At 39.4% G+C, this 26,766-nt stretch overlaps 1 protein-coding gene across 4 annotated transcripts in view; it reads right to left on the reverse strand.

Annotated features, from left to right (window-relative positions):
• The window catches only part of rasgrp3 (RAS guanyl releasing protein 3 (calcium and DAG-regulated)), a 42,507-nt gene that overhangs the window by 12,344 nt on the left and 3,397 nt on the right, over positions 1-26,766 (reverse strand). For 2 of the 4 annotated variants that reach the window (XM_061087262.1, XM_061087263.1), the window contains exons 2-12: positions 13,012-13,149; positions 12,298-12,400; positions 10,547-10,609; positions 10,007-10,138; positions 9,142-9,289; positions 7,838-8,011; positions 3,731-3,847; positions 3,344-3,622; positions 2,386-2,466; positions 682-795; positions 462-577 (exon numbers count right to left, since the gene is read on the reverse strand). In XM_061087262.1, the coding sequence (XP_060943245.1) occupies positions 462-577; positions 682-795; positions 2,386-2,466; positions 3,344-3,622; positions 3,731-3,847; positions 7,838-8,011; positions 9,142-9,289; positions 10,007-10,138; positions 10,547-10,609; positions 12,298-12,400; positions 13,012-13,081 (1,397 nt within the window). In that variant the 5' untranslated portion in view covers positions 13,082-13,149. Of the gene's footprint in view, positions 1-461; positions 578-681; positions 796-2,385; positions 2,467-3,343; positions 3,623-3,730; positions 3,848-7,837; positions 8,012-9,141; positions 9,290-10,006; positions 10,139-10,546; positions 10,610-12,297; positions 12,401-13,011; positions 13,150-24,891; positions 24,946-26,766 lie in introns of those variants that run through there. The other 2 variants (XM_061087264.1, XM_061087265.1) reach the window with 2 other exon arrangements.

The following is a 26,766-nucleotide window of genomic DNA, read 5'->3' on the forward strand; positions in this document are numbered from 1 at the left end:
AATATTTTATATCGAGCCATGAACACAAAATGACGGAAAATGTGTTTTATCTTTAATTTACCAATTTTGAAATTGTTTTGCATTTGTTTTGGACGCAGCATTAGTAAGCTACATGCTAATTTTAGTAGTTGAGCAATGAAATCCCAAGAATTTTAATTGAAAATAGTCAAATACATTGCAAAGTACTTCAAGGGACATGTACTGTTAAGTAAAATCATCAACAACTGCACTCTTTATTCTGCTGTGTATGTTAAAACACAAAAAAAAGAAAGTAACTTGTGTAAATGTAACATGATTTTGAAAGTAGCTGGAAAGCCATAAAGAAATCTGGCTAAACTAGGAGTATTTCTATATTTGGTATTGCAGACCATGTACTGAAAACTAAGGCAAGCCAGTTGAAAGTCAGTGTAATATCACAGCTAAAAGTGCAGTTAATGTGTATAATTTTTTTCCACACTCACTGATCTTTGTCCAAAACGCAGAAGGAGTCCAGGAAGGGAAAATTGGCAGCGATGTTCTCAAAGTCCTCTTGAGAAATATATCCATCATGGTCATGGTCATAATTCCTGAAGACAGACTTCCAAAAACCAGACAAGAAACACATTACTCCAGAAACATTTCATACACATCTAGGTTGTTGCTTTCCTGTGCATATTTTAAAAAATGATGATGTCTACTCACATCCACCACCTTCCTGATGTGTTTATTGACTAGAGAGGGGTCTGGTTTGGTCGTGATACCTGAGGCCCAGTCAAGGGGGGCCAGGGGCTTATTGGGAGTCGTTGGAGAAGACAGCTATGAAAATAATTCAAATACACAGGACTTGAAGCACAGAGAAACTGAAATATAACATGACAAAAGGTAATGAATTCAGACGCTATGCCATGACACAAAGTTAGGGTCAGTCACCTCCTATTTCTCTTGATCATCTTTCAGATTGTATTTCGGTCATCAGTTCAGTTGACTGGACATGATTTGGAAAGACACACAACATCTGCCTATATAAGGTCTGCCAGCTGACAACACACAAAAGAGCAAAAACCAAGCTGTGAGTTTGAAGGAGCTGCTGGCAGAGCTCAGAAAAAGGACTGTGGCACAGATCTAAGGAGGGATGATAGTGGCAGTGGATCATGACGACGGATTGAGGATCATGGTGGCGAATCCTGATCATGGTGGCATCTGATCATGGACTATGATTACAACAAGACTGTTTGAAATACAATATGCCCTCTCAAATATTCTACCATTACTGACAAGAAATCTTCCATTTCAGTTGTCATTGCTTCTCCCTTCATCTATATCAGATATTTGTATAAATTCTATAAATATTGACACACTTTCCATTACGTTACAAACTGTTTCTTCTAATCAATGTTGTAAATTCTGTTATTTTGTTGATGTTCATTTGTCATCTATTGCACTTCTGTCCATCCTTGGAGAGGGACCCCTCACATGTGGCTCTCTCTGAGGTTTATACGTAGCTTTTTTAAAAGTTTTTCCTGACTCTTGTCCGGGGTTAAGGACAGAGGATGTCACACCTTGTCAAGCTTTATGAGACCAATTGTGATTTGTAAATATGGGCTATACAAATAAAATGTGATTGGTTGATTGATTGATTGAAAATTTCCCATATTAAGGGAAGAAGTTTGGTTCGAGATGCTTCCCACGAGCAACAGACACGAAAATGAAAAAAGAAAACCAAAAAGAAAACATATCTCATGATGAAAAAGCAGTGACACACACAAACGTTTTTCCGCAGCAGAATCGATACGTTCCATCCTGACTGTCCCTAATGCACAACCCCTCATCTGAAATCTTGGGGAGATTTTGTTGCTGTTGTGAGCAGGTCTGAGTAGAGAATCTCACACTGCATTGTTCATGTGTGAAAGGCAAGCTGCGGAGAAAGTCCAGACCCAATACCACAGAGATCGTCTGCACATCATGTCTGGAAACAGCTTAAGAGAGGTGACCAAGAACCTGCTTGTCACTTTCTTACTAAGCTCCAGAAATTCTGTGAAGAAATTGGAGAAACGTGTAGAAGGCAACTACCACTGAAGCACTTCATTGACCTAGGCTTTATGAAAGAGTGGCCAAATGGAAGCATCCCTTCAGTGAATTAGACATGTAAGCATCTAAAAGAGCTAAAGGACTCTGATGAAACCAATATTTCACTCTTCGACCACAGTTCTATGCATCATGTCTGGAGTAAATCCAGGCACCACCATCATTAAGCATGTTGGTGGTATCTTCATCTGTTCTGTGTTTTTCATCAGCAGGGATGGGGAGACAGGAATCAGCATAAATATGAAGTTCGTTGAAACGTGACTCAATCAGTGTGTAAAACCCACAGAGCACAGGATACAATCCATGGCAGTTGACACTTACCAATGATTTTGGGTTACGTGGTTCCCTGAGCAATGACAGCTCATAAATCTCATCTTCTGTGTAATAAAGGTCGAGAGAAAGCTAAAAACACAAGATTATGGATTTGATTAGTTCAACAATCATTCTACAGATGGCAGCAGTTTTGTAAATGTTCTTACAATAGACTAGAACTTTGTAATAGATCACCTTTTATGTTTGCAGTATTTCAAAGTTGAATTTCTCCTCCACTAACTAAGTGCAATCTACAGAGAATTTTAAAGAAGTCTTCAACCTACAGTTTCTCAATGACATTTTAGAACAGCTCTAAGAAGTTCTTCTTTTCCCCAGCATCATAACACCATTTTGGCTGAAAGGTTGTAGCAAGAGAGCAGATTCTCAAGAACAGCTTCGAACAGGGTTTTTAGATGTCACAAATAAAAATCTCGACTGGTTTGTAGTGTCATGCTCCTTAAGACTGCTTGAAATTTAATATAATGAACAGCTTCAAGCTACAGTCACAAATTAACTACAGGGACATTTATCCAAATGAAATTGGCCATGACATTTCATCCCAGAGATTAAAATCTTGAATCACTGCTGATTCTCATTTGGTTCAGTTTAGTGCAAAGATACATTTTTTAAGATGTCTGCAAATAAAAAAACAATACAAAGCTTCCATTAATCAAAAAATTACACACAATTTGAGCCCAAAAAAGACAAATTCTGATGAAACAAGAACCCATCTTGAGACTGGCTCACACCAGGTGGGACACCCATCAAAATGTTGTTCTGTCTATGAGCACTCATTCATATTTCCTGCATTATTACTGAGCAGTCATTATTACATTATTACACACATACTCAGTAGAGATTACTGAGTAGTTATAGCAAATTTGTTATTTACCTGCTTTTAAATTTTTGACCCATTGCTCAGGATTTCTATCTTACAGCTGTTTTCAGTGGAATGGTAATCTCTCACCGTTAGCAGGTAGATGAGGTCCATGTTGGGCTCCACTTGAGCTGCTGCACTTTGCAATGACACCAGCTCATTGAAGGTCATGTAGAGCTGATTCATCTTCACCAGGTTCACTTTATTACTGTCGTCAATCCAGTCAGGAAAGACAACATGCACGGCAATGAGGTCTTTGAGGTGCACACCCAAGATGGGGATTTTAAAGCCCTGACTCTCGATGAAGGCCTTGCGATAGCAGGAGTAGTTGTTGCTGGAAGATACCAACTCTGTCATCTCACTCCAGATCTGAAGTAGGGGAGGGGGGATGGGTAGGATTCGAGTAAGCATCATGGCTTAAACGCAGACTTGATCAGGAAAAGCAATACAGATATTGAATTACATTTAAAGCCATACCTTCACAACCTCTGGAGCCAGATAAGAGTGAGTCTCCTTAAGTCGAGATATGGAGCTGTGGCTCAGTCCCCCCACCACCGCCATCAGAGTGTTGAAGTTCTGCAGCTGCAGAAGTTTCTGATAGAGAGAGAGAGAGAGAGAGAGACAGAGAGAGAGAGAGAGAGAGAGAAAGGACGTGGATTTTTATAAATTTTCTTTACTGCTGATCACCCCACTGAATTCATGATATCTGTTAACATGATACAATATTATTACACATTTTAAAAATAAAGGATTTTTTAGCAGATAATAATATGGTTTGTAATTGTGTAAATACCTACCCTATAAGGTATTTGTACTTAGTATTCCCATTTAATGCCTTTTTATTCCTTTACTCCACTCCTTATATAAATAAAGAATAACTGCCCTTCTCATTCCGTTTTGTCTGTTTAACAGCTGTAGTTACTTTTTTCTTTACACAGACAGAGATTATAGTTACATACGTTTTTACCTTTACTAACTAATGCAGTGACACCTTACCTACATTTTACTGCTTCCAAATAAACAAAACTCCAAAAAAAGTCCGGAATGTAGACACAATTTTAGAAAGGTATGAGTTATTTGAACCTCTATATTTCTTGTGATTAATTAAGATTTGTATCATCGGTTTCTAATTTGCTTAAATTGTTAATTCTGAGCCAAAGCAAATCTAGATAAATGGTATACAGAATTATTTTTGACCCAATGTTAATATTATTTTTGGGTTACTATATCCATACAACAAGCTCAGGTTTTAATTTGAAACTGATTTAAAATGTTAGCACATAAATGATGTTTTCTTTTAAGAATATGAAGTTAAAAACTATAACATATTAATAATTGGAGGACATGACCATGGTGTTCCTTGTGGTGCTTGTTTTTGTCATGTTAATTATCTGAATAACAGACACACCTTTTTAGTATGTAGGAGAATCTATGGTGACCTTCATTTAACATTAAATTGTGAAATGCCCTCTCTAGAGCTTTTGTATGGATTTGGTAAACTACTATGTAACTTGATGGATTCAGAAGAGGAAATCTTGATGTGGATATAGAGGGCTCATTCTAAGTTTACCAAATCACAACGATTTTAAGTCATTACACACTAATGAAAACATCCTATTAACATGACTTTCACTTGTAATGGAACATTTTTAAATCACAGTATTACCTTTTTCACTTAACTGAAGTAGCTGTGTATTTCGTTTACATTGGCAGTTGGATTTGGTCGAAAGGACATGTTCTCTAAGTGAACTATCTAGTATCCTTCAAACATATAATGATTGAGAATTTAAGCCTGATGTAAGGTTGTGTCTCTGCATGTATTAAGACTTTATAATGCTACAATAGACTGAATATTGAGAGAAACAGACCAGCAACAAATGCTCTAATTTCAGCATTGAGAAATATGTGTTAAATGCTTTCATCATTGAGCCCATCTGCAAACAGAGGCAGGATCACTGAGCTCGGACACTGATCCATTTCTTTCAAGGCTAATGGATGAGTATTGGAGAAGCTCTTTTGCCCCCACATTGGAAGGAGATACCCATCACAATTACCAGTAACCTTCAAAATGAATATTAATGAGACAGCTTTTATGATGGAAGGATAAGTCAACTGCATCTATATTCAAAAGAAAGATGTGGCAGGATCGCTACTGGGGTCCTTCAACCCATTGGTGCTCATGGTAGGGAATATCTTAAAAAAAAAAAAAACATGGTACCCGAATAATGGCATGAAGAATCCATGTCCAGGCACTCAAAGTGGTTTGAATAAAAAAGCCTTTATTTAAATAGACTTGATGCTTTAAAATACACCCTGAAGAAGGTATAAGCCAATAGGGTGAATTTTAAAGCATCAAAGCCCATTTAAATAAAGGGATTTTACATTTTTCAAAAGACTTTGAGTGCCTAAACCTGGATTCGTCATGCCGTTATTCTGTGGATACAAGTTTTGCAAAAAATGTTCTGCATCTATTGTATTTGTTAATGGATGTACCATCTGCTACTTTTGCTTGACAGATTGTTACTGAAGATAGAAAATGTCATCAAGTTAAATGTATCGAGTCGAAACATATGGATTCATATATAAAGGTTGAACCTTTTGACAGTAAGCTGAATTTGGTTTAAAGGTTCAGTGTGCAGAATTTAGTGTCATCTAGTGGTGAAGTTGCATGTTGTAGCTGGATCTGTGCAAATGAGAGGAGCCTTTAACATGAGACAAAATTAGCCCAATAGAATCTCAAACGCATCCGGTTAAATCTAGATATAATTTGGATATTAAATATATTTTAATTGCAGGTTTATATAGAGTTAAGTGGGTTTTAGTTTCAGCTTGTGAGGGATCTCATGATGGGATGTGTAGGCCTGCTATTTGAATCCCCACCTCCTCCTGTCCCCATGTCAAATTGGCCCAATCCCATTTCATCCCTTGGCCCTACCTACCCCTTGTTTTCGAAGGTTATCTTGCCCCTTGAAACAGAGTAAGAAGTAGGGATGGGTATCGTTTGGTTTTTATCCGATACCGGTTCCTAACCGATACTTTTTAAATGATACCGGTGCCTAAACGGTGCCTGAACCGATACTTTTTTCAAAAAAGTGCACAAAACGATACTTGACTAAGAAAGGCTTTTTTATTGCCAAATATATTAACTGTATAAAGTAGATTATAAATATGAATGAATACAAAACTCTTTTGAACTTAAAACTATGAATAACATACGAACTGTTAACAAAAGTTTACACTATACTTAAATAAATAAAAATAATTACAAAACACACACACTCTGACTCGTGTCTCTGACTTCGGTGCCTGAGCCAAATGAAGACTGAGGGTCGCTTTCCCATCACTCAGAGACCCCCGTGTCTCCGCGTCTGGGGCTGTCGCAGGCAGGCTTCGGCCCGCCTTCGTCCCCCTAAAATGCGGTTGCTTTTATGAAACATTTCTCGGCGTGGTCTTCGTTCCTCCCGCCCGGAGCCGGTCCCGGAGCCGGTCCCGGAGCCGGTCCCGGAGCCGGTCCCGGAGCACCGCCGAGGAGGAAATGCGCCCAGCGGGGGGGGGGAGGCAGCCAGCGCCGGGGAGAGGTCTCACGAGGAGATCTCCCCCCCCCCCACCTGCACGGGAGCCTGTCCTGTCAGGAGTCTGTCCACTGGCAGCCGCGCCCGCGGGGGCCCGGCGGGAGCCACCGCTTCCCGTGAAGGAAGGAACGGAAGTGTGAGGAGGCGGGACGAGCGGAGACCTCAGTCTTCCATTGGCTCAGGCACCGAAATGAGGCACCGAAATCTCCGTTGCATTTCGGTCCGGGTAGGTACCGGTTGTATTGGAACCGGTTCCATATTGGAACCGGTTCTCGGTACCCAACCCTAGTCAGAAGTGGTCGTGGTTGAAATCTTCCCTTACGAATTGGGACAGCCTTTCAAGAAGCCATTACATCATCAGTAGTCATGATGACAACCTGGCGCACTCGCAATCTTTTTTTTTTACGGTTGTTGTGAAAAAACTGAACATAATACGTTCAAGTTAAATAAATTAAGATATAACAATCATTATCGTAATTTGTTATCCTCATTAATGGAGAAAATACTAAATTTGTGGGTCTATCTCCCAACTTGCAAGTGATTAAAAAGGCATTCTGGATACCCCTCCGTTTGAAGTGAGGGTCTGAAAAATCTCCGTTTAGAGGGGTAAAGCAACCCACCCCTCGGCTTTAGCCCTCCGCCCCAACAGGTATTGGGATACCTACCCCTACACGTAAGCGCGCAAAATGAAGGAGAAGGGTTAAGGGGTAGGGCCTAGGGGTGAAATGGGATTGGGCCTTTAGTGTTCTTGAGCAAGAGATTGAACCCCTATTAATCCTGATGGGCAGGTCAGTTTCTTGCATGGCATGCAACACCATCAGTGTGAATGTGTGTAAAGAGGTGAACTAGTGGAGCAATTCACCTGTTTAAAAAAGCTATATAAATGAAATCCAATTGCAATTTACCATGTGGAAGCCAATCAGCCTCAGAACAGGATGTTAGCCATTTTCATGTTTAAAGAAAACAGTGAAGGTGGAAATCCTCTTTATCGACTATCTCCTGCCTATCTTACCTGAGCCACATGGATGTATTTGGTGATGACTTCTGCACGGGTCTGAGGTGTAAGCTTGCTGAGCACCATGAGCTGGACCCACTGAGACACACCGTTAAACAGCGCAATGGAGCGCTCCAGAGTTGGGTTGTCTATGAGGCAGCCGTGAGTCACATAGCTCTGGTAATCAGTGAACTGGGGAAAAAAAAGTTTTGCAGATGAGATGTTAATTTTCAATAGTTTCTGCTCACGGTCAAAGTTGTAAAAGGTTGTACTTCAGCCTTTAAAAAATCATAGGTGTAACATGATATCAACCAATCCATGCGCCATCTCCCCTTCCTTTTAAATCAAGTGATGGATATCATAAGGACAGATATTACAGAAAGTAAGAGAAAAGACATTGCGCACCCGCCTACGTGGGTGCATGTTACTATCACTGCGGCCTATTATAACAGTGAAATATTATCACTGACTTATGATCAGGTATTTGTCATTTTCTTCCTGCTGCCTCAAGATAAGATACGCTAGAACTGTACCTGACCACACAACTCATTTAAGTCCAAAATGCGTAAGGGTGCTCAGATGAGAGCAAGGGCATATACAATTAAACTACATGGGCACTGAACAGATAAATGACATCTGTATCATTCTTGGTTGAATGCACTTATTGTAAGTAACTTTGGATAAAAGCGTCAGCTAAATGAAATTTAATGTAATGTAATGTAACAGTCTGAAACTCACAAAAACTTGGTGCTGCTTTGCTTCAGGTATTAGATAGGTCCCAAGGTGTTACTTTCAAATTTTTCTGTTTCTATCCAAATTCCAATAATGACATAAATACACACTTTAAACTGTGTTGATGATGTTAACAACCTTCATATATTAGTCAGTAGCCACTATAACCTCTAGCAACCAAACACCAAGTGTTCTAAGCTGAACAAGCTTATATCATCTTTCAAATAAATTCATCTTGTGTGAATATGCTATTTATATTGCACCAATATAATGCCTTGCATTGTTGTCACCTTTAGGAACGTTCCTTGTAATAACATTTGCATACACTGTACAAAGCATTGCTTTGACCAAAATGCTAATATCAACATCATCGCTATGCTAATATGCTGATGCTGTTTTGTTTGCTAACATACACTAATTAACTATTGTTGCAGAATAAGCGACGCCCTGTTTATCCAGAAACATGAATTCAGCAGGTTATTATAAAGATCAGTTCTACGTGTGAGTTATTAGAAAAGAGCAAAAGAGCAGAGACACTCTCAGTGTTAGTGTGGCAAAAATAAATGAACAATTAAACTAAAGCTGTTTACCGATATCCTCCGGATAGACTTGAACTCTAGGAAGGTGAGATGTTCAGCCAGCTCCATTGGCTCCAGGTGGTCAAACAGTAGTGAGGCCTTGCCTTTCTTGGCCTGCTTCTTCCGCTGGGTCAGCTTACGCATCCAATCGTATGATGGACTACAAGGAGAACAAAATATCCAATATAACGGCTGCAAAATAAGAGACCGGAGACAAACAATTGTCCCATTTCTCTATGTGATGTAGGGTTAGTGGTCATCTAACCACTACTATTCAGGACCCCCCTTAAAAATGAAAGGGGAAACAGAAATTCCTGAGTGATTTATGAACAGATGAAGAGAATCAACATGGCGACCACTGCGAGTAAATCTCTCATAATTGTAAGTCTCAAATCTTACAAAATAAACAGGAAAAAAATATTTTAATCAAGCAGAGTGTCCAGAGGCAAATGAAAATGAAATGGAATTACTGTGACGAGTGTTTTCAGTGCGGGGCAGAAGTTTCTATGGACAGAACTTATGTTACATTGAAATAATGTAAACACACTGACTGACTGTTCTGATCAATAGATCAATCAGTCCCGTATGTCCAGCAGTTATCAGATGTGTCACTTTTATAATGTCGCTTGTAGTTAGTTGATATTGTTTGTCACTGTAATATCGTTAATCTGCTGCTGATGAGCTAGCGAGTGCCCCCCCCCAGCTCTCTTTGGAGGAGGACACTACCAGCAAAGGGCAAATCATATCTAGGAGTAGGGACAAGAGGGGGAGGAATTGGGATAGGGCCTAGGTTCCAGCCACAATTAACATGCATCTTGCTAACACTGATAATGTCAATAGTTATTAAAAGTGAGTCTGCATGCATTTGAAATCTTACATGGTGGAGATGTCAATGAGTTTGAAATGATCCTCACAGCCGAGCTGAGCAGCCACGTCCCTAAACTCCTCTGTTATCCTGATCAGACCCAAGTCCAGGTTGAACTCTGCAGGGAATGTGACGATCCAGTACCTGAATACACACACTCACATTTATAAATGTTCAGCAAACATTTGGACTCTGATAGGACATGAGGAAGAGTGGAAAATGTATTACAATGAAATTTCCACTGAACTAGATAGTGACCTTGTGACATGCAACTCATGTAGTTCAGTACTGCTTGTTTTGTCGGCCTTTTTGCCCTCCTTCTATAACAGTGTTTTCCTTAAATCTCAGGTTTAGTAACCTTCACACAGATAATGAGCTCTGTGATGATGGAAAATAACTGTGACCTCGGATTCCCAAGTGTGAAAGCTTAAAGCTGTAAAAAGGGAACGTTGCAAACTTTAGACAAGGATTTAAATTTCTCTGGGTCTGAGAGGTCTAGTGAGAAAAGTCTTAATGTGGTTGGAATGAATGAATATGTATGAAGCAGCTTACCTCATTAAATAACAAATCTTCAGTCTAGTGTCCTGGCAGCTGTCGTCGCTGCAGTCCTGGTACGTGGGCTTAAGTTAAGGTTTTTATTCACAAGATTTGACAATTGATAACTGACACTTATATTTGTTATTGTCTGTATATAACAAACGGGAGGCTATCCTCTACAAACCATTCAAGTGCATCTCAGCCACTACTGCATCGTCTACAAGCATCTATGCAGCCTGTTTTACTGCTAATTTGATATGGTCCTGACATCACTTCTCTGCTCAGATGGCAAACTGATGTGTAGCAATGTCCTCAAGCAGAGAGACAGTTATCTTGACCAAAACCATATCTGATCATACTATTTCCAACCACACAATCAATCCCTCACACCGTCCTCACACATCGGATGGAATGGGGTTTGTAAGTGAGAGTAAACAGATTATCTACATCTCTCACATGTCACAACATTTTTCTTTTCACACAACTACATTTGTCAAATTAAAATGTGATTTATTTGCATGACATATCAAAAACTATTTTACTAGAACAGTACAGAAAAGTATCAACATTGACAGATGAATAGCAATGAATACAGTAATAATATATGAATATCTATTAATATTGAATACAACTTGTTAAATTGTATGTGTCTAAATCCACTAGTGTAATGGCACACACTTTTTTCGAAGTGCATTGTTGGAAAGGCAAGTATTTAGTCTGTCATTGGGTGTATTTTTAGTGTAATATATATGTAATCAACATAAAATGACAAGAGCTGCTTTGGTTATGAGATAGAGCCACACTTGATTATATCTGTCCAAACCATTTCAGGATCCTCACATCACTAAAAAATGTTTTGTATTCTCTCCTGGAAGTGTGCTGATTGTCTTACACCTTCAGTTCTTCATGTACTCCAACACCACCAGACTCCAAGGAATCCTGAACAGTCTCCTGTCGTCCAGGGTTTATGTTTTAAGGAAATGGGTCAAATCAGACAACTGTCACTGCTGCAAACTGTTCATTTCACTGCGTCTTACATTGAAAACATTGAGCCTTAGCTCTTATCTTCGAATTCATACAAAATAAATGCGATATGCTGCAGTAAAAAGCCAAAATTACAAAACTGTTATTATTTTCTCAAACTACATTAGAAATGAAGAATCTGTAATTTTTTATCCTGACCTCAGTTTTCACAAACAATAGTCATAAGTTTAGCTTTTATTCCTGCAAATAAATACCCATTACCTGTCCTTTGAACTGTATTGCATAGCAGATCACTCCGATGGTCACTCTGGCTTCCCATTTACACAAGAAGAACTACGTGTGGATTCAAGATTCTCTCTTTCTATCTATTTTAGTAAACTTTTGAAGGCTTCATTTAATGATTCACCAATGATTCTGTTATGTCCTGCTGTGAAATACAGTTCTAAATTGGACACTTCAGGAAGGTAGAGGCAAAGGAAGCTACCCTGACATCTGATAGCACAATAGACCACTTAGTGAGCCGATCCAAGGACATCCGCCCTGGACAGGATCAATATTGCTAATTTTACGTTAACAATAGTAGTAACACAAGCAACAAGAAGATAGCTGAGGGACTGAGGTGAAGTAAAACATGAAGAGCTTTACTAATAATCCCACTAACAAAATAATATATTTAGATTGGATTTCCCTGGGCACTGGGTAAATTAGCTTGCAATATTATAACATATTGTTAAAGGAATGGGGTTGCATAAATAAGTGCAGTATTTTGCCAGATGGGATATATCATCAGTAGTTTTCCTGCCAGCTCTGAGGATGTCACATACCAACGATGCATCAGCAGTAGGGTTCGAGGAAGCAGGTTGCCCTGCAGCTCCCCTTTGTCATCTGTGAAGAGCACAAAATGTCACCGGATTTTAACTGTGACAGTCACTATGTTAACGACCATGAGGGAAGTTATTATATTATTTTCCGGCTTAATCTTAGAGGATACGATCTCCCTCCCTTGTGTGTTTAATCTTTTTGTTTTGTGCCATAAAAATCCCCTGTAAAATGCAATAATTCTCCTCTTCTCCAACAAACTACTCAATGATATGACACTATCATAACTTAAAGAGCTCATAGTACCATTTCACCCCACTAGAGCACTGCGTTCCCGGAATTCAGGATTACTCGTCGTCCCTAAATTATAAAAGTAGAGTAAGAGCCAGAGCTTTCAGCTATCAAGCTTCTCTCCTGCGGAGTCACCTCCCAGTTTCAGTTTAGGTGGCAGACACCCTCTGTATGTTTAAGAGTAGACTTGAAACTTTTCTTGTTGATAAAGCTTATAGTTCAGGCTTGCTCAGATCTGTCTTGGACCAGCTGTTAGTAATGCTGCTTTAGGCCTTGATGGGGGATAAAAGATGAAACATTGATCTTCTCTTTCCTCCCTTACCTCCTCATCACATTAATTTGTCATCAATACATGTTATTGATTGATTGATTGATGTGGTACTCACCAAATGTTTGAATGCATTCATTTAAAAGAGCATTAAGAGATGCTGCCTTTCCCAATGTGGATGATCCCATAGTACCAAACTGAAAGTAGGACAAAGGTCAGCACTTCTTCGCCACGGTTCTGTAATAGTCAGGATTGTCTTTGGAGCAGGAGACAAGAGACAATCATCAGTCAGAGTAAGAGAACATTTTATGAGACAGGAGTGAAACAAGTTATCTGAAGAAGCGATGAAGCATTTCTTCTTATTATGTAGCTGATTTTAGCAAATGAATAGCAGTTTGGAATCTTTATATGTCCAGTTTAAATAGAAACAATGGAGGCACTAAAAAATTGCGTACACTCGCCAAATACCCTTTAAATGGGATATACTATACTCTTTAAGTTAGAGATCTTATAAGTTACTATAAAAAAAATATAAACAATATAAAAGTGTGTCAGGACAAATGAGACATACCTACATTGTGGCAGATTGCAACATAGGTAATTAATAGGAAACACTGAAACATCTATAGAGCAGGGGTTCCCAAACTTTTCACCCCGTGACCCCCAAAATAACGGTTCCAGAGACTGGCGACCCCCACGACCCTGGATGTGTTATATAATGTTGCGCACAGCCACGCACAATTAGGCCTATGCAAACACGGGCATTAATACAACACAACAGCCTTACAGCCATGATATTATTTTAAAGCATTTTAAGAAATAGAATAAAACCAGAATACAGGGAAACTCCTTGTATAAACAGCAGGGCTGAGTGAGCATATGTTGTAAGTATAAAAAAGTGTGCAGGTTATGTCTGTGCGCGTCTGTGTGCATACGGGGAGCAGACACTTTATTGCTGCCATGTGCTAAAACATTAGGGTTATTTATTTTAGCCTAAACATTACTTTCATTTCTTAAAGTCACTAATGAGATAGGTGGGCAATATGCATGGAGCAGAGCAAGTCCATTCTCAGCTTTATTTTGGAGACGGCGACTCGGAGATCATTCTCCACGTTTAGCTGCGCTCTGTATTTATTCTTTAAGTATGTCAGGGCTGGGAAAGTCTTTTCGCACAAGTCTGCCAGCCTTGTTAACCAGTCAGGGTCGGTGAGGTGGTCAGCGAGCTGGGATCCATGCTCCATCACATGTGCACCTCGTCCCGCAGCTCATACAGGCGGCTCAGCACATTTCCCAGCAAGAGCAAGTCTGATATTGAGTGGACGTGTTTTTATGTAGTTGACCATTTTTCAAGTGGTTCAAGGTTCAAGTGTTTTGCTTGCAAGAGATTCTCTTTGAATAATACACTTTGTATTACTGTGCTAGACAGCGGCACTGATGCCAGATCACGGGTTTATAATTTATCCCTATGCATGGCAAGATTTATAGCTAAAGCAGTGGGTTTAATTAACGTTACGCCGATTGTGTCTGGCTTTTTTGCCTGTGCAATTAAATATGCCACCTCATATGATGCCCTTTGAGCTGCGGCTGGGATTGTCTGTTTAGTAAGGACTTTCTTTTGGCCTTGCAACTCTCGCTTGTTCCGCTAATCCGTGTCATAATAACCTCATGGGTCAACAAAGAAAAAGGAAAAAACTGATGGAAATGTTTTTATTGCATGGTTTTATTCTAATTTCAACTGTAAACTATTTTATTTAGTGACCTAATCGTGAAGGTTAATGTGTAGTTCCTGTGGTAAGCGGGTTGTTTGTGGGGACTCTTATTTTGTAAGGGGATTTTGAACGGAAAGGGGTTCTGTGAGAAGAGTTGTTGTGGTATGAAACGGATAATAAACAGGTGTGATGTCCCGGGTTAATGACCCTCTCTTGTGTCCTCTTTCGGCTGAGGCCTGATATAATATGACAACCAAACGCTTGGCTACACAACTCATATTTATGCAAATATATACCTTTTATTTATTAAATTATTTTAAAATTGTATTTGTTTTTTGAACGGCATCTCGCGACCCCCCCTCTGTGTCTCGAGACCCCCACTTTGGGAACCCCTGTTATAGATTACCAGTATTTCAATCTTAGTGGGAGCAGAAATTGCACTGCATACATAACTCACTGACACTCTGTACATTTTATGGGCAGACATTAGAACTTATTAAAGCTTCCTGGCAGGATTAGTATTTGTTGTACTGTTGCGACAAATAGTGGTGTTATGAGAAATGTCACAACAGTAAAAACCCTCTTGCAACACAAGCAACAAATAATCCCTAAAGTCATTCACTATTTCCTACATGTATAATTACACCATATTAACTCAAAAAACGCTTAAAAGTCTCTCGTGACTCACAGCAATCAAAGACTTGGCCAAAATTGTACTTTGAGTTTTGCCAATGCAGTGCTTGCTTCATGACCCCTCACTACACAGTAAACTACACAGTGTTCATCATAGACAAAAGTGAATGGGAGAACAAGGAAGTGTTTTTGAAAATTATGATCTAACTAAAACTTCTTTTGAATTTTTAGGACAATCATTTTTTTATGAGTAAAGAGTAGATGCAGTCCAAAACAAACATGAACAGTAGACACACTCATGTTTCTGCACTACACTGGTTGTTTGCGTGGACATTTTTTACAAGTCTGTCACTACATATTAATCCAAAAGGCCATTCATGTTAAGCTCCACAAAGACGGCCCATGATGATGCAAGTCACATGTACTATCATGGCCACATTATATTAGAGGAGTAATATCAAAGAGTGTAATGGTAAATTTACATGGATTAATTACAGTAATTAAGTTACTGCAAAATCATCAATATATTGATGAAACATTATGGCTGATTATTTTTTACGAAGAAAATCATATCTTCCTCCATGATATAGTGTGTCTTCAGGCACACATTTTGAAAGCTGTGGAGAGGCTTTTAAAACGAACTGCGTTTCTCTCATGACAAATGAGTTTCCCTGCTCAGAGATTTGCTATGAAAAGTGACTATAATAATGGGAAAATTTGGGTTATGTGTGTAAAAATGTGAATCTGTTATGAGGCACTTTCAAAGCGAGTTTTTAAAGTCTTAAAACCAAAATGTACTCTTCATCTGATCACATTTAACCCAATATGTTTCATTTATGAAACTCAACATGTTTTTAGCTGAAACAGCTTCATGTCAGTGACATTTCTATCCACAACAATATCCCTGTATTTCTATTCATCACCTGCCATTTTAATCCAGGATGTCACTGTTTTTATATCTGCAGGTTGGCTGTTGCTTGGTAATGATGATATTTAGAGTTGTGTTTCAATGATCAACAATGGTATTTGCTCATATACAGCAGGGGTATATATAACTACAACAATTCAAGTTACAGTAACAACAAAGAAACGTCTGAGTGTGACTTGACATTTTCAACATTCAACATTATAAATATCAACCAAAGCTATATGGGGGGGCGATACCCCCTTGGTTGATGACCAAGGGGGAATTGCATCAAAGTGGCCTTTTTGGTCTTTGATATGGAGGAGAGGATGCCTTTTATATATTTAACGGACAAACATGTTAAAAAAGAAGCTGATTAAGTTGTTGGTAAAAAATATGACTACCTTCTTCAATCCTGCAGTAAAATGTAAAGTTAAACCCGATGAAAAAATGCGACACAAAATATGTGTCACTTGGTCTTAACTTTCTACATGTATTTCTGTAATACTACTAATAATAATTATAACTTTATTTGTATAGCACCCAGCTAAACGAGATGACAAAGTGCTTCACACAAAATTCCATGGCAAAATGAAAAATATGTTGTAATAAGAGCTATTCAATAGCCATATCACAACATAATAAGGTCAAAACCTTAAGTTTGTAGAGAAAACCCAACAGTTCCCACTGTAGCTGCAGATAAAGTCATTGTCTGTCTTCCTACAAAAAGAACAGTGTATTTGGACAAAAAAAAAAAAATTACATTTAGGTTTATTAGGTCAGCGGGTCAGAGAGGTTTAAAAAATACCTCATCATCTTACTAAGTAACAGTACATGTGTTGTAGTGATGTCAGTTCCCTTCACCATCATTTCAAACATATCTGACATTATCTAGTTTAATATCCAGAGTCTAACTGTATCTCGTGATTTGACAAATGATTTATTAAAACATACATATTTAAACAATGTAGAATGTGGAGAGATATTACGATCACATTTGAAACAGTTTAGTTTGTAATAAAATTCTCTCCCAGGACAGACACCCAGGACCTGGGTGTCTCCGGCTCTGCTCTCTCTCTGCTCTCATCCTACCTCAATGAACGCATTTACCGGGTAATTTGGAAAGGATCTGTGTCTGAACTTTGTCCTCTCACTACTAGGGTCCCTCAAGGTTCCGTCCTGGGTCCCCTACTCTTCTTTCTGTACAACAACTCTCTCAGCTCTGTCATTCACTCACATGGCTTTTCCTACCACAGCTATTCTGATGACACCCAATTAATCCTGTCTTTTCCCCGATCTGAAACACAGGTAGCAGCACGAATCTCTGCCTGCCTGACTGACATCTCTCAGTGGATGACCGGGCTCCCGAGTTGACTGACTTGGGTGTGACACTCGACAGTCAACTCTCCCTGCATAACATCAGGAAAATACGTCCCCTTCACACTCAGGAGGTGGTGCAGGTTCTGGTCCAGGCCCTGGTCATCTCACGCGTAGACTATTGTAACTCCCTCCTGGCAGGTCTACCTGCTAGTGCCATCCAACCTCTGCAGTTCGTCCAGAATGCAGCAGCAACTGGTCTTTAACCTAAATTCACTCACACTACTCCGCTCCTCCGCTCCCTTCACTGGTTCCCAGTGGCTGCCCGCGTCTGTTTCAAAACATTAGTTATTGCGTACCGTGCAGCAAACGGATGTTTCGCTCATGTTTTTGTGTCTTTAGGGGATATTGTATGCTCTTTTCTACAATTGATTATACAAGACTGCATGCACATGCCCGACACAAGTTTAATTAAAGCCTGGCTAGAATGGCCTTGATTAGACCCAGCTGAATTGTGGTAGTGGAAAGGCTTAAGCCTCAAGTTGAAGTTGAAGCTCATTCAAGCTGGACCTTTCTACTTAAGCCAGGAATAGTTTAGCCATTGGTATTTAACCTCTTATCAGGGCCATTCATTTGAATGTTAGCTCTTCATTTGAATGTTTTTGAATCATGTGAGACAAAGGGGATGAAGGGATGAAAGGACTGTCTTGTGGGTGGTGGGTAAGTGGTATTTTAGACATCTTGTTGAGAGATTGGTTTTGTTGCTATGTTTACACCTGGCTTCTATATTAATCAAGTGTTTCCAAACCCCTAAAAGAGAGACTTTTAGATAAGCCATTGATCATGTTCAAGTCTAAAAACTCTTGGGATGCATTTTAGTTTAAAGAAAAATAGATAATGTAATATTCGACACAAACTGTGGTGAAAGATCATTTTCACTGTCCATTTTGCTGCCCCGTTGTCCCTGTTCTGCTGTTGTTTGTGTATGCATATGTTAAATGTTTATATATGAGATATATACCACTCAGCCGCTCTCCAATTCCACCTGCACATATGATCTGCATTCAGTAGTCAACAACTCACCCCCTGACAACCTTTAACCAGCAGCTCAAGCAAGACTCCGGCACTTCGTCAATCTACACTTGTGGCCAGACATGTTACGGCAGCTCTGTGGATTGTGTCTCTCTTCCCAAACACAATGTCTTACATAACCAGTTGAAAATTCAACTTTAGCTAACAATGAATCTTCACCAGAACAAGATTTAATCTTGGCCAGTGTCAATAAAAGTCAAATCGATCCCACACGTATTGTGGTTTGTTGACATGCTGGGTTTGGAATATCTGTATTGTAGCAGCCAACCACATCATCCAGGCAGCTGGGTGAAGACTAGCAGTGCATTGTGGGAGCTGGGACCTTGGACCTTATAAGGGCTCAGTTCCTAATCAGCTGCCATCAGAGGCTAAAAAGACGTCACAGGCCAGTATCTAGTTCATTCTTTAATACTTGAAACAACATTAGCAATCATTGTGTCTGTGTGTACACGCTGAGAAGAATGAGGGCAGTGTATAAAATAAATGTGTAAATGGATAAGATCTTGAAGAGGAGTAATCTTAGATGTGGTAATTCTTAGTGTGTCTGGTGATTTCAACACTAACATCACCACAAAGTTCTTATTGATAAGTAATTGGAGCACAGTGACATAACTTTTGAATCCTCCAAATTCTTTATTTATGTGAATGCAAATAGAATGCCTAGCAGTTATGATGATACATGAACCGCAGAGACACTGCATCAGAAAACAAATATGAGAGTTTGTAGATTATGCTGCTGATGGAAAATTACTATATGCACCATAAGCATCAAAGCTATATTGTTGGATAAAGGATACTATGATTACTGACTATAATTGGGTTACTGGCATTTGTGCTCTCAGAGAGAGCTTAGCTCAAAACTGTTGCAGATAATTAGACAATTCTTAGAGCAATTCAACAACCTCAAAAGGCTCCTACATGTACATTTGCATTTTTCATTTAGCTGACGCTTTTATCCAAAGCGACTTAGTATGAGTGCATTCAACCATGAGGGTACAAACCCAGAACAACAAGAATCAAGAAAGTACAATTTCTACAAAGTGCTATAAGTAAGTACCATGTGTGCTACAAAATTGTAAGTTAAAACTTTTAGTCAAGGTATAATCGGCTCCTACTCATGTAGGCCTACAATGATCCAAATATTATGGGCTCAATGTTTTTAAAAGGCCTCTACCAATCCTTTTTTTTATATCCAATGCATTTACCAGTAGTTTAATGTTAGACCACGTGGAGATATTTTAATGAAAGGCAATTCATCAATTTGATAATCAAGCACACACAATGGGTACCTGCGATGGATCACAGTAGCTGTAATACCCCTAAATATTTTGACATTGTGACCGTAGAGTTTTACACACATACATTAGTACAGTGCATCTATGGGGAGAGTTTTTTCTATGAAAAGGCGATGCCTTCAAGGGCAATTTGCAGTTCAGCTTCTTGCCCAAGGACGTTTGTGGAATGTGGAAGACTGGGATCACACAGCTCACCCTCTGGTTAGAGGATGACCTGCTCTACCCCCTCAGACACAGCTGTCTTCTGTAATTGATATTTTCACTATTTTCAGATGTTCAGTAAAATCAAAACCATCCAGCCCTCGAACAGTTTATTCATAGAACAGGATATTCTATGACATTTAGGATGGTCTAACCCAAGAGACTGGAGTGTCGTTTACAAAATGAAGAAGAAGAAAATGTATTAATGCCCTTAAAGAATTTGCGAGAAGCTCAGAGTCAAAGAGTTTGGACCTGATCAGCTAGACATTATGGCTATCGCTCCTAGTACTTTTCACATACACCATAAAGACAAAAATAAATGTTTATTTAGCTCAGAAATACAAATAAAAGACTTCTTATTTATTTAAAGACTCTGTTGTAATACTTTCATATATTTCAGTCAGACAACTCACGTTAACAGTTTATTGCAGAAGTAGAACAGGAGTAGTGTCTGGCGTCTAGGATCCAACTTAATTACCCCCCCCCCCCCTGGAACTGGAAGCATTACTGCAGCAGCAGTGCAAGCAAAGGGGATGATGGGACATTTCTCTCTACCCAAATAGACCACCTGATAAGGTGGTTGTGTTTTATAGATGGTTTTGGAGAGTGAGGTATATCACAAAATATATGTCACATGTATGCCTGAACTAGCTCGCAAGCGTTGCTCCATGTTTGCTTGGTTTTTGGTAAATGTATATTTTGGCAGACAAAGCTGTAAGGAGTGATGATGAGACATCTCACATAATGCATTTAGTGCTCATTCTTCCTACAGAGCTCTGAGAAAAAGCCACTGGCTGTGAGTCCAGCTGCAGCTGCTGTGCCTGCTCTCACTGGGGGAAGCTGTGGACATGGTTACTGCCTGAACCACAACTGCAGCTGTGTTTGAATACATTTAAACCCTTGCTGCAGCATCTGTCAGGTATGACACATTTATCACCAATACACAGAGGTTTATAAATACAAGAGCTTTAATACAACATGCAGCCAGCATGAGTGTGTGTTAATTCACTGCACACACACAAGACCAAGTTACTGTTACACTCATCAAAACTAATGTCTTACAGTCAAAACAACCAAAACAAAACCATGTCTACAGCCACAATCGCAGCGACAGCAGAAGCTACACATGCTTTAAGACCACCACAGTAGTAAAACAGTTTAGATAAAAGATAGATAGATGCTCAACAACTAAATGGGAATGTATTGAAGGATTCACAATTTTTGATGACGGTCTTAAATCAGTTAGTCCCCCCCCATGTGTTGTATGAGTTAAAATATGTAACTTATTTAAAGTTCGTATTCAGGAGCCTAACATCAGCTACTCAAACAGTAGTGCTGTAGTAGTAGTAGTTGTGTTTTAATACAAATGTTGTTACTGGTCTGAAGTGAAGGTTCAAAAACACAAAGATATTTTTGTATGACAAAGGCTGAAGAAAAACCTGCTGTAGTGTTCATATGGGAACTAAGACAGAGCTTAAAAATTCTTGGAAACATATATTACTGATTAAATAAAGCCTTGACCAGCTCTGAGAACATTCAGGCAGATCAGCTGAGGACATCCCAGCTGACATCCAGATAGATATCAAATCATTGCAGTCGTACAATCCCTGCAGGGAATTACTCACATTCCCCACAGTCTGGCTCACTCATTTTATTTAATATAAGTGACTGCTTTTATGTCCTTCCTGTTAAAATAAATTGTATGTACTGTTCATTTATAAACAGTTTAAGACACTCAAAAGAGACTTAAATAAAAATCACAAAATAATAAAAGTCCTCTTAGGACTGGCCTTGCTGGATGCTTTTCAGGGATTTGCAGCCTTTTCTTACATGTGTCCTTGTTTCAATGTACTGTAATTTACTTGAACTCAGAATAGTTCATGCAGCCAGCACACATGGCCTACAAGCTTATGTAAACGTAGAATCTGCACAGCAGTAAAGTTTGGCATCCAGTTTCTGATCTCATTGTTCCCCACAAGGAAACATGGAGTTAAATTATGCGTGTGGAGCGATGATGCTAACTCAGGGTGCAGGTGAACAATGAGGTATAGGTGGGATTTTGGAATCAGTGGGTTCTTTCCCCTGTTAATACTCACTCTTTGTGAGGGTTAAGGGCAGAGGACGTCACACCTTGTTAGGCCCTAAGAGAAAAACTGTGATTTGTAAATATGGGCTATACAAATAAAATGTCATTGATTGATTGGCAGCAGCAGATGCAGCAAACAGACATTGGTTTGAACAACCATGCGGAAAAATAATGAGCAGAGCGCTGATGGTTTAAGTCCACCACCATGAACTAAGAGGTGTGTTGCAGACAGAGGAGTATGTCAAAATAGTGGAACAGTGGATTCAAGTTGGGCTGCCTGAATTACCCTGCAGGCTTTGCCTCATTTGTCATGTGATTGCATACGTTTGGATCATGTCTCAAAGCACATGCTGAAGGATTGATTGTCCTTCCAGCCATTTGTTACTCCTGCTTATTTTAGGGTCCCAGAGGGCTAGAAGTTGTCTGTGCCTTACACGTGGAACAGTAGGAAAGGTTGCTGAAAAATTGTAGAACTTGTCAAACCCATCCGTGCCAAAGCATTCACAGGACTATTCGCAGATCCACCCTAGCAACCAACAGACAAGGTGAAACATCCTCCTCAAGTCAATGTTCGACGTGACTTAAAACCCACATAACTAAATTATACTTTTCAATAACAACAGAAATTGGGATTTGTAACAAGCAGGGTCAGTCACCTATATGCTTTAAACAAGTGACAATACACATCATTTCAGCCTTTTTATTTTCCAGTAAGTCTCTCTACCCAACACTGTCTCAACCAATGCAAACAACCCTAATAACTGGTTTACGTTTGTGGACCCTTATGGCGCTAAGGGAACATATCCTAAAGATATTTGCTAATTGATTCATCATTAAATCTTCATAAATAATTGATTTGTTCTGTGAGTTTCACAGAGTGAAAGGGAATTGTATAATCGTAGAAACACTTTCAAAGTGGATCCCAATTGAGTAAACCCCTCTGGTTCATTTCTTTTAAGCCATGACTATGCTTTGATAATTTGGAAACAGAGTATTTTAAGCTGATGGCACAAAAGATGTTGCTCACTGCATCTGCCTTGTACTTATGCCATTTAGTATGTTCCTCACACAAATTATAAAAAAACATTTCTGTATCATCAAAAGATAACATCTGCACTTAATGTCACATTTAAGATAATGCCACAATATATATAATGAGCAAACCTTTGAGCATCAGAAAGATGTGGAGAGAATTAAATAACCTTGTCCATTCTAAAGAAGGAAAGTTGAGCTGCTCTTCTGAGGAGACATGTTCTCTTTGTAAGTGGCTGTGATGCAAGTAGCCATGTGCTGCCTGCTCTCAACGTTTGTTCATAGAGAGTTTGACATTACTTAACCAAATTTCAGCCAGCCTCTTCTCTCTGTTAGACAGATCCTAACCAGGTCGCCAGTCGATCACAAGACAAACTTAACACACAGTATTCACTCTCAGATTCACACCTTAGGTTTGTTTACAGTCTCCCAACCAGGGATGTATTTTGTGTGTAGGAGGAAACTGGAGCCCCAAGTGAAAACCCACACATAAATTCAAACTCGTCACAGAAAGCCCCCCCACCCCCTAGTCACAGTACTTCACAACAGTGCTAATATCGGAGACTGAACAGTGCCTAGTGTCAGACTAGTCCTGGCTATGACATAAAAGGCTTCTGGAGTGAATTTGATTTCAATGTAGGTCACTGTACAAATCAAGTGTTTACCAAATGCACTCGGAGAAATCAAGTCAAGCAATGGCATTAAATGCTACTCACAGTCTGGTGCCGACATGCATCACAAGCATCCAATGGACAATTATGAAACTGGTGTGTGTTCTCTTTCATTTTGTGTGTGGACGTCATGCTGCTCCGTGTGTCAAACATGAATACATTATATGTCAGTGGCACAAGGATACACATACTAACACATTGCAATGTTTTTCTTCCCTTTGATTTCACAGCTCAGCTGTGCATGTTACAGTCAGCTGTGCCCTTTAGCATGACTTGTGCTTTTCTGCCTTCACAATGGGTCACTTTGTCTCTACCTCTGGTTTGTGGATGCGTCATTGCGTTCTTATGCATAGTCCAGTGACATACACTGCTTGGAGGTGTACACACACACACGCGCACACACACACACACACACACACACACACACACACACACACACACACACACACACACACACACACACACACACACACACACACACACACACACACACACACACACACACACACACACCTCAAACCAAGTCTCAACCCTCAAACCAACTTTTCAATTCGTGAAAACATGCCTAAATGTCCTCAAAGAGACAAAAAATCCTCATGATGGTATTCAACCAAAATTATCCCTCATAACTATTAAAAGACAAGCACACACACATTCGAACATAAAGTATAATTACAATGATACAAAGACATAGACCAGAACACAGATTCAGTAGATTGTTATTAAAAGTGTGGGCTCACTTTGAAGTCTGTTTAATTTTCTTCACAAAAAAACCATTACAAAATCCTCAGACACAACTGTGATGTAGTGTTGTTTACTTGTGCTTCTTATCACGCACACACACACATACACGTACATACGCACGCTCACACACACACTCTGCTTCTGCCGAACACTAGCCTTAACTACACAAAATTATGTATTTCGTTGAATTCATTGAAAATCTAAGCGTGATCTGTATTATCGGTTCTCTCTCTTGCAAATAACATCTAAAATGCTGTCACAGAAATGAGCAAATATAAATGTCAACCCAAACTACACAAACAGTCAGATCTTACCGCCTATAAAGCAGCGTGTCAGCAACCATCCAAGTTAAAGATCAGTCCTTTCAATGAGATAACTGTTACTGCTGCCGCATGCTGCAGGCTGCAGGCTGCTATTGGCTGGGAAGCAGAGAAACTCCCATGATGGATACTACACTATGACCTCCTCTTCTTGTTGGTAAACACGGCAGCCTGAAGCGGTAGTGGTCCTGCCAGTCCTGCAATGTGACATGCACGCACTCACGCACTCACTCACTCACTCACTCACTCACTCACTCACTCACTCACTCACTCACTCACACTCACACACACACACACACACACACACACACACACACACACACACACACACACACAATAGAATGGTAGTTGTCATGGTTATCTGTTAGTTCAGTCTTTCCTGTTTATTTTGTAGTTCTGATCTCCCTCATGTGTCTCAGTTCACTTTACTTCCTGCCTTTGTGTTTCCCTCCAGTGTTGTATGTCCCTCCTTGGTTTGTTTAACCTGCTCGCTCTGTGCCACCTGTTTGTTTTTCATGAGTTTGGTTTGTATGTAAGTCCACTCCTCAGTTCTGTCTTTGTCCAATCGTCTGCTTTGTTCCTGTCCGCTTGTTCTCCCTGAACAGTTTGAACAGTATCTTCCTCTGTGCTTGCCCCTTAGTCTATTTTTATTGAAAATTTTTATTTATTTTTCAATAAATTCAGTTTTTTGGATGAATCCACCTCACCTCTACTTGGGTCCACCAGCTCACCGAATCACAACAGTAAAATGTGAAAACAACCTAAAAGGGGTGAATAATATGTGTAGAGCTGAGGGGAACTTGGGAGTTGGGTCGATCTATGAACTGTCGTGATTAGCCCCTCCTTATGAACTTCCTGTCTGTAGCATGTTTGGTGTTTCATGTAAAATGTTTGAAAATGTTCTTATGACGTAAGTATTATTATAATTATGGTGTTTTGTTATTAGAGCCACTAGTTGATTGATTGATTGAATGATTGATCATGGTGCCTTCGCTCTATGTTTTAGGGTTTATTTGTTTTGGCTCTGGTCTAATGATTCTCGGTTCTGGTTCTTCTCTTATTCAGAGATTTTCCACAAACTTTGTGTTTGGTTAATCTTTCATTTAAAGGAAAAAGATGGCTTAATTAGTTTCAACCTTTTTTACCCAGCCTGTATCTCTCTCATGCAGGTCAAATGCAATCAAATGCTTTTAATACTTTCACCCATTTAGCATTTTGAAAAGGCAGCATCCTTTTTAATAAAAATGCTTTGATTCATACATTCGCATACATTTGCCCAAAATGTACAACAACCCTTTTACAATGTAACACAAAACATAGGGCTAATGTTTTCAACCCTTTTTTCTTTCTTTCTTTTCTTTCAAGGCCCGACTGGCACTCCCAATTATGTGAACTCTTTATGCCATACTATGGCATAATGGCACAAACTGAAAGCACATACCATTGATGGTAATGTATGGATATACCCATAAATCTGTATTTTCTTACAATTCATTAATAGTGTGCCTATTATTTGAATGGACAGCTAAGCTCCAGTGTTCCTGCAGCAGTGAGGGTTATTCATTAAACCTGTAGTTGCACTGTGGTCAAACTGCAGCATGGTAAATAGGATTCTGAATAAATGGATAATGTTCTATGAATTTAAAGGAGTAAGAGTCAAATTACCATTTTCTCAGGTAACAACCAATGAAATAATTATGCTAACTAGAGTTTGAATGTGTCAGGCGTACGGCTGCTCATTATGAATGTATGCAAGTTCTGTGGATTGTGTTGAATGAGATCCTGTTGGCACAAATGTCTGTCCACATGTTCATGTTAAATTAGAAAATACTGCAGTGTCACACACATGCCCATCACCCTACTCTACAG

This window comes from Limanda limanda, chromosome 15 (assembly GCF_963576545.1).
Source record: "Limanda limanda chromosome 15, fLimLim1.1, whole genome shotgun sequence".
NCBI lineage: Eukaryota > Metazoa > Chordata > Actinopteri > Pleuronectiformes > Pleuronectidae > Limanda > Limanda limanda.